Source organism: Osmia bicornis, chromosome 15, assembly GCF_907164935.1.
Source record: "Osmia bicornis bicornis chromosome 15, iOsmBic2.1, whole genome shotgun sequence".
NCBI classification, from domain to species: Eukaryota; Metazoa; Arthropoda; class Insecta; order Hymenoptera; family Megachilidae; genus Osmia; species Osmia bicornis.
Genome location: NC_060230.1, coordinates 6,514,448 through 6,528,244, shown reverse-complemented (window position 1 = coordinate 6,528,244; position 13,797 = coordinate 6,514,448). Strand labels below are relative to the sequence as shown.

Here is a 13,797-nt window from a genome sequence, read left to right as displayed (position 1 = left end):
AAGTTACACGAATGGGCAGTAAACGATTAGCAATAAAACACTGTAATATGTGAAGCAGTTTGCATTATTGTCATGCTGGTTCTGATCGTAAATGATGCTTATCATTATCGAACCTCTTTCGTTGAATAAAATATACGAAATAATTATAACGTTAAAATGTCAAATATCAAGGAGAGTGAAAGGCTGAGGAAACGCGCCGAAAAATTTGCACGCATGCGTGTCGCAAGCACGGTGTGGTCGCGTTTAAAAAAAACATTTCTCACCTTTTTAATCAGTCGACGGTATCTTTCTAGTTTCGGGGCACGTGCTAGCGTGACTGCTCTCGCGTCGTCTCCTCGTAGATCGTCGTCGTGGTTTTCCACCTCCCTCTGTCACAAACGAACGGTATATACCGAGGAGTTCGTCGCGCGATAGGCGTATATTCTTGGCGCGACCTACCTTAAGTGTAAACTTGCACTTTCGTTTAAGCGCCACCGTGCAACAGGAGGGGCGAAGCACAGAAAACAGAAGGAAGGTTTGGTGGAACACACCGTCACCATTACGTAGCGCGATAATTCCAAGTGGTTCGTCGTTATTCGTCGCGATGTGTTACCTCGCGCTTTTCCAGTGGTAGTAGCGGTAGTTTGCCGCTTTCGTCTTTAGTCTCATTCTCTCACTAACTCCGCTCGTCTTCTCGTTCCCTCTCTGTCTATCCGGTGTATCTCGAACATCGACTTCCGTTGATTTTCATGGCACTCGCCCTCTGTTGGTTCAGTTTTTTCGGGCGAAGCGGACGACACCAAGCTGCAACTGTGAAAACGACGATCATGACGCATACGTGAGTGCATTTCGGTACAGGCTTTTTTCCACGGGGTTCGGTGTGAAGTTGTCGACGCGTATTGACCAATCATCGGTAAAAAGAGGAGCGTCAGCCGAAAATAGATCCTTGCAAATGAAAGTTATCCCGCGGATTCTATCCTTTGGACATGATTGAGATCATATCAATCGATCTAGAACGGTCGAAGGAGATGCTCTACCATTGATACAAGGACGCGTAAATGTATTCTTAGGTAAATCAACGCGAATGAAGCAAAAAGAGAGCTGCGATGTATTTCTGTGTGGCGCGAGTTCACGCCGCGCGACGCGACGCGACGTCGCGTTTCGTGCACGTGTAATCGAGCACGCCGCTCCATAAAACGCGGGAATTAGTGAAGTTGAAACATGCAAATTGATTCGAGTGGTTTACACGGAACCAGTTTGCTTTATTAATCAACTAATTTTCCCGAGTTCACGTTACATTTCAGATGAAATGTTACGTTTAAAGGTGTGATTAAACGTTACCTCGCCGCAGTTCGAGCGCGTGTAATTAACACGTTCTCGATCGTAACATGGCATGGAACACATTCATAACGTTGCAACTACGGAATTGGAAGGGGCAAGGACGTTTCTAACCTCCCATTAAGATTAGCGGATCGTTATCGGTATAAGATGACCATCTGTGTCTAACTGTTTCGACGATAACAAACCTTCTTTCCATCGTTACGTCATCGAGCTGGTTATCACGGTGTCGTGGTTGGAAACGTCGAAAACGGGTTGTCAAGTGGTCGCACAATCTCCGCTGAAACGGGTTATCGGGTAATTGCCTCCAGACTCCTTATCGACGATCGACGGAATTCGTGGCGCGCATGTCGTGCATACGCACGGCTCGTTAACGTTTCACGCGTAACCGTTCGACTCGATCGTAGGTGTTTACCCGTCGATTTCGATTCTCGATCGAGCCAAGTGAATCGCGTCCTCGACTCGCATCGATCTCGATCCGATGTGTCGCGTTATCGCGTACCACGGTAGACGATCAATGATCGATCGTCGTCGAGTGAATTTCAATCGATTCGTTCCACCGGATACTCTCGAACTTCACGGTGCGCTAGGCGAGAAAAGCGCGGGATATCGATCAGCGAAAGATCCGTATCGATTCACGGCCGATTTTCAGCCGCCTTCGAATTCCACATAATCGTCGCTTTCTACGCCTGTTACGTCACGCGTAGCGCCGCCACGGGATCCTCTGGCGTGGCGAGTACGAGCGTATATCCAACGGGACGATCCTCTCCGCTCGGTACGGACCAATCTGGCATTCGGTCGTTATCGGTGACCGATGGAAGCCGTGCACACCCGACGGGACACGCCGATCGCGCAGCTAATTCTCTGGCACATCGCGCGTACCGTCTTAGTAGAAGCGCATCACGCGACCACGAACACGCGTGGCTTCCGTTGCTGTCTTCTTTTTACCTCGTGCCCGGTCCCTGGAATTTTCGCAGTCTGTGACGGTGGCTTCACGACGAAAGGTAATCAAGCAACGTAAACGACTTTAACGTATATCATGGTAAACCGGACGCGTGTCTCGTCGCGTTGTGCATAACACTGTGGCGTTAAAAGTGTTAAAAGTTCACGCGGTGCATGTGTGCGCGCGCGTCGTGTGCACGTAAGTATTCACGTGTACTAACGCGTTTCGTATGCTACGAGAGTTAGCGCGCATTTCCCGCCTTTCAGGTCAGCGCATGCGCACTTGGCCGCGTCCCTTTGCACGTGGTTAGCGACACACGTGCGCCTTTTTTACGCGTCCGCGATGCCTAGGAGAGATGCGAAAGCGCATCAAACGCGAGAAATAAACGAGTATTTCACGGATGCGCATAAATTCAGCCGCTTATCGCTCGATTCCTCGAGTCTATCAATAAGAATTGAGCAAGACAGCTGTGTTTTTTTTTTTCTACTCGCCGACCGGTGACGCTTATCCCGCGATATCATTGACGTTCGACGACGAAACAACATCGATTTCCGAAATTTCCATACAGTTCGAGCGCAGTCGCGAGCGTGCACGGAACTTGCCTAAGTCGATTGGAATATTAATTGCGAATCGGTAATGAGCCTTCCGACCTTGCTCTGTCAATAATACGCGCTAGTGGAAGACTCTTTCTACTTTTTTCCCGAATTTCTTTTCTACTCGCTCCTACGGATAGGATGAATTTGAAAGTCAATCGACTCGTTTATCGTAGCTTGTCTCCTCCCACGACTGAGACAGAAGGAGGTAAGAGAAAAAACATGAACAATAATTGCTGTCCGTGTCCTCGCCAGGCAAGATTATAGCGAGGCTACAACGACGACAAAACATTTCTTGAATCTTCGAAACGCCATCCCGAACGTTTCTCGTCCCTCGACCAAGCCTCTTTTGTTCTTTAAAAGTCTTTCGTGGAAAAACGTGTAATAGCCACGTGTTAACACTTGGAAAACAGATCTCCGGCTTCATTTTTCTGACCTGCGGAAACTCGTCGCCCGGGCGAACAATGGAGCGAACGAGGGCCGAGATGAAGCTGAGGCGGTCGAGTGGGCAACAAACAGAGGGATCGCGGGTTTATTGGCCTGTTTACAGCTATTTCTGAAACTCTCGCGTCTGCTGAATCAGCGCCTCCAATGTTGGTAAATAAATGCACAAGAAATCAGAGGAGATAAGTTTTGTCGAACTTTGGCCTCGGCACGTGGTCTCGTTTCCCTCCCGCGATTCATAAGGGACGTAGGATTGATTGTGCCGCATTTGACGATCCCGTTTACTCATTGAAGTTCGCGAACAGAGGGAAACGAGGGACTGGACCGTCCTAATAAATTCTTCGAGAGAGGGCAATACCGTGTGGAATTCAATAAGGGTACCCTATCTCGGTACTCACGATGGAATTGATCGTTTTGCGATTTTTCGATCGAGCTCGACCAGTCTATGATCCATTTTGAGGGGTTATTTGATGCTTTGAATGATGAAGAATTTGAAGGGTCAATCTATATTTTCAGGAGGAGGCAAATCCCACCCCTGTTGAGCCATCATTCACTTTCAATTTTCAGAGATCTAGGAATAAAATTTAAAAATTCACGAATTGTTCATGGATCTCGATAGACCTGTTGCTTCTATTGCCTATACACTGTAAATTATTGGAGTTTCTACTGGTACATGCAGTGTACTCAAAATATAGCACTCGATGGTACACGTTTATCAAATTTCATACGTGGTGTGTTTCTCGATTGATCGGTAATCGATCATCATAAGTGGAGATTATGATTTGGGAAGAACTGTTTTCGACAGATAGGGAGATAACGATGCAACTAATTATGATATCGTCGAACTCGTGAGGAGTGATTAAAGATCGTTTGAAAAAAGAATCAGGATTTTAGAAAAATATCCTTTCGAAATTGTTAAATAATTAATCAATTATTCGAAGTTATATTATTTTTCAATGTAATCAGGATTAATTTTTACCCACTAAATCTATCTCTGAAATATGTTACATCGTGTACACGAGATGATAAATCAAATATTTTATTAGACGATTGTTCGAGAGTGCTTAGACTTATCAGGGATCAATCAATATCAAAGATGTTTCGTTAGCGATTAAAGAAAGTAATTCGACTTATTTACAAGATTTCTTGTCGTAGATAAACAGGTCTATCGTGATCGTTACTGTAACCACTTTTCAGTCAGGTCGATCGGTTGAAGATCAGACAAATATTGTCGCTCCTGCTGCTGTTTATCAGGTCGAAGTCGATCTTCAACATTCACGAGCTACCAGATTGAGAGAAGTAGTACGTTTCAATATTTATTCGGCTCGATATCGAGGAGCAAGCATAATTTTCCATTCGACTATTGTTCCAAGTGTTGGACGAGCGGCGATAAAGCAACGAAACCAAGTGTTTCTTCATACCTCCGTCTATCGTGGTCCTATCAGCGAAATCCCCGAACCTACCAGTTCCGAGCGAAAAATTATCGAAGATAATTGGCATAAAAATAAATTTCGTTAATAATAACAGTCGAAACAGCGACCTCGTTTACACTGATTCGTTTTTTTGTAAGCGAAAGCAATAAATTAGATGAGACAAGTGTAAGTTTAAGTAACCGGGACGTTTGATGATATATTCTTAATTTCCTTCCACTTTTTTTGGTAATTAGCTTTGGAATGTTGAAATTCATCGCTAAAAATATCATCGTAAACGGGTAGGATTCTGCGATCAATGTTTTATCTTTTTAAATTCACGAAATTAGTTAGATAAGGTTTTTTGATGCTACGTTTCCGTTGAGAAGAGCAACGCGACTACATGATTGCTCCTCGTCTTTGCTTGGTATCAATTAAAGCGAATAAAGTTGCATGAAAATTCAATTGAAAACCTGACAATTTTCCAATTAAACTCAATACGACCGGTTAAATCGAATTGAACGAGCCGCCCCATAACGAGCGCCTCTTTCCCGCTATCAAAACGGACAGTTTGTTTCCGTGGCGTTTCCAGGAAGACGCGATGAATAACATGCCGCGAAGACAAGTTCCTCCTCGTTTGTTACGTGTGAACCGATCCTACCTTCGGTTGACACGAGGACGTTTACTCCTCATCGTGACTACAACTAATGCGCTGATTATTATAATTGTTAATTGCAGTAATTTCTTGAGAAACGCCGTGGATCACGCGGCATATCACGCGTAGAGATTTGTTAAAATGGTACTTGGAACTAAGTAATATTGAAATAGAAATTTTCTAATTTTTTAGAATTAATTTTTCGGTGATCCACGCAACATGGCTCACGTTCATTACCAAAAATGATAACTACAACGTCTTTTTCACAAAAGTAGCTTTGTTTATAAAGAGGAAATCGATCATTCGCGAAGACTGCGATCAGCAACTCTCGATGGACAAAATTCCATCGGTCATCGTTAACTTGGCGATTATTTCTTCTGGAGGAACGATCAAACGCGGCTCGATTGATCGTTTCGCGTTCATCATGTTCGCCTCGTTTCGTTATCGTGTTCGTTATCATCGGAGAAAGAGGAGAGTAGAAATGAAAGCAGACGCGTTTTGGTATCGAGCCAGAAATGAATTCCCGAGCAAACGGTCCGTCGCATTGTGTCCAACGCAACACGATAACAAGCTATCTGGCCGCTTTTTTGCACAGATAATTGCTCCTCCTGCTTTCTAGAGCACCGATTGCACCGATCCGATCGTTTCTCAATTGCTCCTTACGAATTTCTTCTATGCTCCTCCCGTAATGTCGCTATTATTAGGACCATCTATTCTTGGTCCGTGCCATGGAAAACCTACATCGTTCGAGGAAAATGTATACCGCGACTGAGAAACGTTGTTTGACATTTTTCTACCGTTTTATATTCCACCTAACTCGCCAGCGGTTAAATTAATTTCAATTCTCTTCTAGCTTCTAATGGTTGTTAAAAGTAGCATCTCCAAATGGCAAGGCGTGAACTTAAATTAGTGCCATTTCGAGATACTTTTATATACAGACTCTCCATATCGTTCATTTATTATAATTTAAAAGCCACAGCAGACGAGTTACGCTCGCTAAAAATAAGCACATCCCTTATCAATCGGGCCGAGTTTACACAGGCCTGTTTGCACAATATGCCTCGGTCCGTGCAATAATGTAACTTCACGCGAGTTACATGTCCATCGTGTTCTCAGCATTTGTTCGCACGTGTCGAAATCCTTTTGTAGCCTATGAATCATGTCGATTATACAGGACCTTGATATCAATGACGATCAACGGGGAGAACGACGAAGACGGGGACGAGAGAGTCGTTGACCTTATCGATCCTCGCGATTTCGAATCATATTTGATCATTTAACGTCAACGCGTTGAAGAAGACTTCAAATTTCTATTTTTATATCTACTGTTAAATCTCTTACTATTTATGAATGACTAGTTTACCGCTTACATACGCGAACATAGAATCGGAGAATCATATGTGCGCTAAATACACACGCAGTATGTATTTCATACTGTCACCGTTGTTCCTGACACTGTTATCTTTAACGTGATTATTATTAACATACTTTGGAAGCAGATTAATCCAGCTGATAAACAAGCAAACAATTTGTTCAAATTGATTGTATAATCTAGCTACCTGGATACTTTACTTTAAATACCCCCGGTATCTGATCGCGACAAAACTTTCCGTGTGAGTGTTTGATTAATTATTATAATCAGATTGAAGTATTTAAACGGTAGCAGTGGGTGGGAAATAAGCTTAAAAATAATCTGGAGAGTATAAAATGCTCTTTTTCAGAATATCCTTAGAGACTTCGTAGGCCTGGGTCACCGTTGACTCTACCTCGAGACAAATAGTTAGGTAAATAAGAATAAACTCGTGAGTACTTATATTGTCATCGATTTTGGGAAGCGGCATTCTTCGTCGGGATAAGTGCATTGTCATTAAGTTCGGGGAGCAGTAGTCATCGCGATAATCCCAAGGAAAATATTATTCATCCTTTTCAACCGTAAATTTGTCTTCTCCCCTTCTTTCGATATCGTGCAACGAATGTCGCCGGTGACGTTTCCGTTCGCCGGTAAACAGTGTGCGCGACACGGTTTTCTCCGTTTATCCCGACAGATCTTTTCGATGTGTAAACGCCGCCAAGAAAATTTCCTCGTTGACATAGGTCGTATCTTATCGCCGATTCACAAAATACCGAATACGTACAAAAACCGGCACTCCGTTAGAAGAATAACGAATGGACATTCTCCGACCAGTTTTCGACTGATCAGCCTCGGAGAAAGGTCGCGTATTTTCTTTAACTCTACTGCTGTTCATTTTTCTTCATCATTCTTATCGTTATTAATTACAACGGTACGTAGATACATCAACGTTTTTTTTTTCATTATTTAATTCACCATTAAATTCAATCGTTCGCAACACGCGATCTTTGCACTTTGTTATTGTCGCACTGAATTTATTTGCAATATTTCTATAGAGAACTTCGTTTACGGGTAATTTTGTTTTATAGGAGTGACACGTGCAGTAGTTATATGTAGATTAGATACAAGACGCATATGGTGCGTCGTTACACGCGACGCACCTGGTGTGTCTTCGATAGAACGCATACGGCGCGTCAGGGAAACCTTGCTTTCTCCCTATGTTAATTCTTCTGCATACTAGTCTTGATTTTCTAATAACATTTTTCTTAAAAAGGAGTGCATTCAGTTGAAAATGAAATAAAAATTGATAAAGTAAATCGAGTATGGATCAAGTTTACCTCCTCTGATTAGATCAGAGGAGGAGAAAGAAAGGCCGCGGAAGGCACGAAAATCTCGTTGCTCCGCTTCCGCCTTGATTCTGCACACGTGTATAATTCATCGGTATGGTAATGGAGGCGTGTTTACGCGGTGCTGCAAGCATGCCGGCTATGACGTGTCGTATGTTCGCAAACGATGCGAAGAAACAAGCGATGCATTAAATTAAAACGACGTAAGAGCGTGGAATAACGAACGATCGAATCGGAGGCGCGAGCGTAGAGCGCGCGGACTTTTACTGGGCCTCGTAATGTTACATGCTGTTATCATCTCGCGCGTGCACAGATCACGCGAACCGCTTTTCTTTTCCGTTTAATCGTCGCGCGGCTTTTAATAACTGGAACCGGCCCGTTCCGCGTCTGCTGTTTCAGTCAACCGTGGACGACGATGGCGTCGCTGGAGAACAAAGTGGATGAACGAGTCGCGAAAGCGTCGCAACAGAACGGAGGCGGATGCAGGAACGAGGAGCTGCCTCTCGAAGATGTCCAGGATAACAACAACGAGGTAAGAAAATAATTTTCTTGGAAAATTTCGCTTAGAATACCCTAGACCAATTGTTATTACTAGGGTAAGTCATGATTGACCAAATTGCACTACTCAGGGGTTAAGCATTCTGCCCTTTAGATTCTATGTCGCCCATAGAATTCTTTCTCTTTAAGAACTTGCAAAAAATAAACCAAAGCTCTTTGTTTCGAAGAAGAAACAAAGAGAAGCAAAGTTTAGAAGGCGTGCAACTGATCTGCAAAGGCGCGGTCTAAGATTACGGTCCATTTAATATGGTAATCGAAGAAAAGTTTCGAATAAACGACGTTAGAATTTCTAAGAAGAAGTTTGGGAAAACTTGCTGTTTGCAGACCATCGAAGTGGAGATGGTGGTGCCACCGGATGGAGGATGGGGTTGGGTGATCGTCGCTGCATCCTTCATGTGCAATCTCTTTGTGGATGGTATCATCTTCAGCTTTGGTGTCTTCCTGAACGACGTGTCCGAGGCTTTCTCAGTTTCCAAAGCGAGGGTCGCTTTGGTTGGCTCGTTGCAATCTGGGTTCTATCTCATGGCTGGTCAGTGAGACGATAAGATCTTCTTGAAGAGAAAGGATCTTTTTTTATACATATAATAGTTTCGTTGCTGTTTTATTCTGTTCACAGGTCCTTTTGTGTCGGCTTTGGCCAACAGGTACGGCTTCAGGCTGGTCGCGATCCTAGGAAGTGTTATAAGTTGCGGCGCTTTCGTGCTCTCCTACTTTAGCACTTCCATCGAGTTCCTCTACATCTCTTATGGTGTACTTGGTAAGTTCTTTGCTGCTGGCCTCGGCGAGAAACTTTTTTCCGTGTTCTATTTCACGAACGAGACTTCCTATCTCCCATTATCGGTATAATATCGATGCTTTCCAAAGTTTTCTTGAATAATTTTTCCAAGAATTTACGAGCAGCTACTTAATTTCAATTGAATTTCAAAATCTTCAACTTGATTTCTTATTTTTCTTTATCCATTGTCAGGAGGTATCGGCGCAGGATTGATCTACGTGCCGGCTGTGATAACGACAGGATTTTATTTTGAAAGATGGAGAGCCCTGGCTACAGGGATCGCGGTTTGCGGCTCTGGGATCGGCGCCTTCTTGCTCGCACCCATTTCAGATCTGCTCGTCAAGGAATTCGGGTGGAGGGGCGCGTTGTTATTTCAAGCAGGTAATCAAAAATATCCTCATTACTACGTAGACGAAATTTTGCGAATCTTCGAGCGACAACTTAAGACTCAACATGCTTATTCAAGCTTTCGGAAATTTTTCACAAACTTGTTTGTGTCATCATATATTATCTGACATATTAATTAAGCAGAATCTTGTATTAAGATACATTTAAACATGTGTTTAAACATCTCGGTAATGTTAATAATTGAGACCATATTTCCATTTGATAAATGATTAAACTTGCTCGACTAATTTTGAAACACTCTGAACAAAAAATATTGCAGCATGCAAAAATGATAAACCAATGGAATGTTAGAAAAGGTTGGCTGGAATATTGCAGGAATGTTGCTGAATTGTGCCATATTCGGGGCGATGTTTCGTCCATTGAAACCGACCAGGATTAAAGTGAAACCTACCCCAGAGAACGTGGACTTAGAGGTGAAAAACAGTTTGATGGCAAAAGGTGTGTCTACCGCATCGTTGCACTGCGTGCAACCTGGCAGAAGTGGTTTCTTTGGTACGAATAACAACACGGAATATCCAACAGCAGCCGAGCTACTCGGCAGTAATCCCAACATAGTAAAGTAATAATTCAATCTTCCTACGGACATACCGCGTGTGTAAGTAGAACGGATCAATCATTGAAGAACTTTTTGTTGCAGTGTTTCCAAATCTCTACATTCACTTCACAGGGTTCATGTGGAGCTACGTACTTTGGAAAGGAAGTTAAGCAACTCGGAAAAACGATTATCCGCGCCGATCTATCCTGACCTGGATGTGAACATGGACGAAAAAATTGCAGAAGAGAATAATCTGCTGGGTGGTGATGTGGAAAGATTGAACGGCAAAGTACCCACGGTGAGTCTGAAATATCTCGCGTTGTTCTACTGATAGATAGGAACTTTTCTAAGTGCCGTGCGTCGCCGATCTTCCGAACGGATGCTTTGTATCTACAGGGGTACATACCTCGAGGAGTACCTTTGCCAGGATAGTTCTGAAGATTGTTTTCTCACATTTGGAAAGAGCTAATGAATTTTAGCGAGATTGGATAATTGGTTAAAACGGTCCATAAGAGCGTTCGTGGCTCGTCCCGTGCCAACAGGATACGGTTAGTTGCAATAAAGGAAAATTGTTGGCAGATTCGCAGACACACGATTAGCGGTCGAAGACTTCGCGCGGACTCGGACTGTAGCCAAAAGTCGTTGAAGGTGGGCAACAAGCGGAATCCGTTCAGCAAGGATCCACAGAGACCATTTTATAGGGACGATATCTTTTACGGGGGTTCTTTGAACAGACTGCCTCATTACAGGTCCCAGGTATGAAACTATACATTCGCTAATATTCTCGAAAAACATGAGAATAATGGAACTATTGAATATAATTTTCATAGCAATCATCCGTGGGCTATCACATGTCGGTCACGCGTTTGCCAACCGCCACGGACGTAGCTGAAGAGGAAAGCGGAAGTTGTTATCTATGTCCAGAAAGCGTACGAAGGATCCTGACAACCATGCTGGATTTGAGTCTACTGAAAAGTCCTTCATTCTTGATCCTGGCAATCTCCGGAGGACTCACTATGATGGGCTTCTATACACCCTTTATGTACGTCGCAGGTATCGTATCAAATTTTAACAGATTAATTTCTCGAATTAATATTCTAAATTAGTGGAAACTGTTTCTATTCCACAGACCGAGCGATAAGAGCAGGAACCGAGCCATCCACAGCGATGTTCCTGGTGTCAGTGATCGGTATCGGCAATACCATTGGTCGTGTGGTGTGTGGAGTGGCTAGTAGTTTGCCAGGTGTCAATGCATTGGTCGTTAATAATATATTCATCAGTACTGGTGGATTATTAACCCTACTGTCTGGTCTGTCGCTCACTCAGGGCTTCCAGTTTTTCTATGCAGCCAGTTTTGGCATTAGCATTTGTAAGTATATAATACAGAGTATCAAAGAAAAATCTTCCATTGAAAATTTGAATTATTTCAATTTTCACAGCTGTCTTCGCCTCGCTGAGATCGATCCTCGTGGTAGACCTGCTGAGCCTGGAGAAATTGACCAACGCGTTCGGGTTGCTTCTCCTGTTCCAAGGTGTGGCAGCTGCCATAGGCGCGCCTCTTGCAGGTGATTATAAAATATCGATTTCTTTCCAAGTTCCATAAAGTTGTCCCTTGCGGAATCGTTCACGATGATCCCGTTGTTCAGGCGCCTTCATGGACGCGACAGGAAGCTACGACGCCTCTTTCTATCTATCCGGTAGTCTGATCTTCTTATCGGCTGTGATCTGTTACCCTCTGAAGAGGATCAACGAATGGGAAAAAATGAAGAGCAGCGAGAAGAACAGCGACGATCCATCAAAGTCTTGATCAACAACGAAGCCACGACTAGACGACGTAGACTGAAGTCTGTCGCGTTCGCTGCTTAGCGCTCCGTGTTTTGTACATATACCGACGTGTAAATAATTTATAACGAGCCTTTGGAGTCGTTAATTAATCCACGACGAACAGGGAAAAGCTCGTTACAGTCAACGATAAAAATCATCGTCGTTGGAATGGAAGGGTCTGTCGGGTTCGGTCAAGTGCAATTGAGCAGCAGAGATTTTGCAGATACGAATGAAGAGGGTGGTATCGTAAGAGGACATTTTTGTCGAGATCTGATTCGACATAAGAACACGTTGTTTAGGGTAATTATACTGCCGTTCATAAGTACATGGACACTGCTATCTTTACAAAAATTTAATTTTAATTGTTAATTAACACTTTTACTGCCACAGGGGTCATCGGTGACTTCACGTTATAATACATTTTGTATTTAATTCCATTGCATTTTGTCTCAAATATTTGTATAAGATTCTGGTGGAGATGGTCAGAAATATTTTAAACTTTCCAAGTGTCTCTGTACTTATGAACAGTATTAACACTTCCATGGGGTCCATGTATCCCACGACTCCTCTGTGTTTAAAAAAAACCATGGACAGGACAGGTTAATGCCTTGTATCGGTGCCTTTTACTCATAATCTTCCTCAAATACCGCGAGGATAAGAATAATGATAGATCCAGTAAGAGAGGTTGAATAGATCACTTATATTGTAATCTATTTTTGCTACGACCTTGTTACCGTCACAACCGAACTGGCATACTCCAGATTCGCGTAAATTTAGGTAGTCTTCACGCTTTCTGGATCGTGAAACGCACACGTCGCATCGTCTCGACGGGAAACGATGAGAGATATCTTGGAAGCGATCCGATTCGCAGGCAAAGTGAATTCGTTAAATCGTGATCGATCGATCTCTCGTTTCGCTTCCGAGATATCTGGTAGAGCATGTTTCTATAATAAACAAGCACTAGCGTACGGTAAAGGCGTATGTACTTGCATAAACGGGTACATGTGATCTTGATATAGAGAACGTGCATCCGTTCTGGTGCAGTGCTATTTATAGCGTTAATTAACACGTTGATTGTCATCAGGGATTCGTTTCACAATTTTCATTGAAAAATGATAAAAGGGGTAAAAAAGCTAAAGTTACACTAACGATTTGAAACCGCAAAATTATCGATATTTTAATTTTTAATTAATGAAAAATTAATTTTCTACGATGGCAATCAAGGTGTTGAGCGTTTCGAGCGATATCCGGAATTGGATTCCGGATGTCGGCGCCCTCTAGCCTTAAATGACTTGCTCAAAAATTAAATCCGTTCCTACTGTTCCTAATTAATTATCTATTGCGTAGTATTTCTCTTTTTTTTTTTTTTTTTAATTAGAGTCGAACCGTGAACCACGAGTTCGTTGATGCCCTTAATTCTCGTAACACGCGACGTTTCGAAGATCGCGAAACACTTACACTCACTTTGTTAAGAAATAAATTATTGAACGTATCCATGAATCTGTTTTTCTATCTCCTTTACCTCTCCATATGGAAAACACTTTCAACGACGTGACCGCGACGTGACTACAGCGTGACTAACAATAAGGTGTGCGAAACTTGAATTTTCCATGGTACATAATCGGTGACTGCATTTAAG

The 13,797-nt window shown here is 43.0% G+C and overlaps 1 protein-coding gene and 1 long non-coding RNA gene across 6 annotated transcripts in view; one reads left to right on the top strand and one right to left on the bottom strand.

Moving 5' to 3' along the window:
* Positions 1-443: 443 nt before the first annotated feature.
* Positions 444-13,616, top strand: LOC114877280 (monocarboxylate transporter 10). 5 transcript variants are annotated; one of them, XM_029189641.2, is made up of 12 exons: positions 444-817; positions 8,458-8,590; positions 8,941-9,145; positions 9,233-9,373; positions 9,584-9,772; positions 10,115-10,358; positions 10,437-10,632; positions 10,914-11,090; positions 11,165-11,387; positions 11,464-11,703; positions 11,774-11,899; positions 11,981-13,616. In XM_029189641.2, the coding sequence occupies exons 1-12, from the start codon at positions 729-731 to the stop codon at positions 12,139-12,141; spliced, it is 2,124 nt and encodes a 707-aa protein (XP_029045474.1). In that variant the 5' UTR covers positions 444-728; the 3' UTR covers positions 12,142-13,616. The 5 variants fall into 5 exon arrangements, with proteins under 5 accessions (XP_029045474.1, XP_029045476.1, XP_029045475.1 ...); XM_029189643.2 differs by lacking the exon at positions 444-817 and adding an exon at positions 837-1,049; XM_029189642.2 differs by lacking the exon at positions 444-817 and adding an exon at positions 1,522-2,321.
* Positions 703-13,797, bottom strand: part of LOC114877288 — a 32,645-nt gene continuing 19,550 nt past the window's right edge. The window contains exon 3 of the long non-coding RNA XR_003789542.2: positions 703-789. This is a non-coding gene — a long non-coding RNA (uncharacterized LOC114877288). The remainder of the gene's footprint in view (positions 790-13,797) is intronic.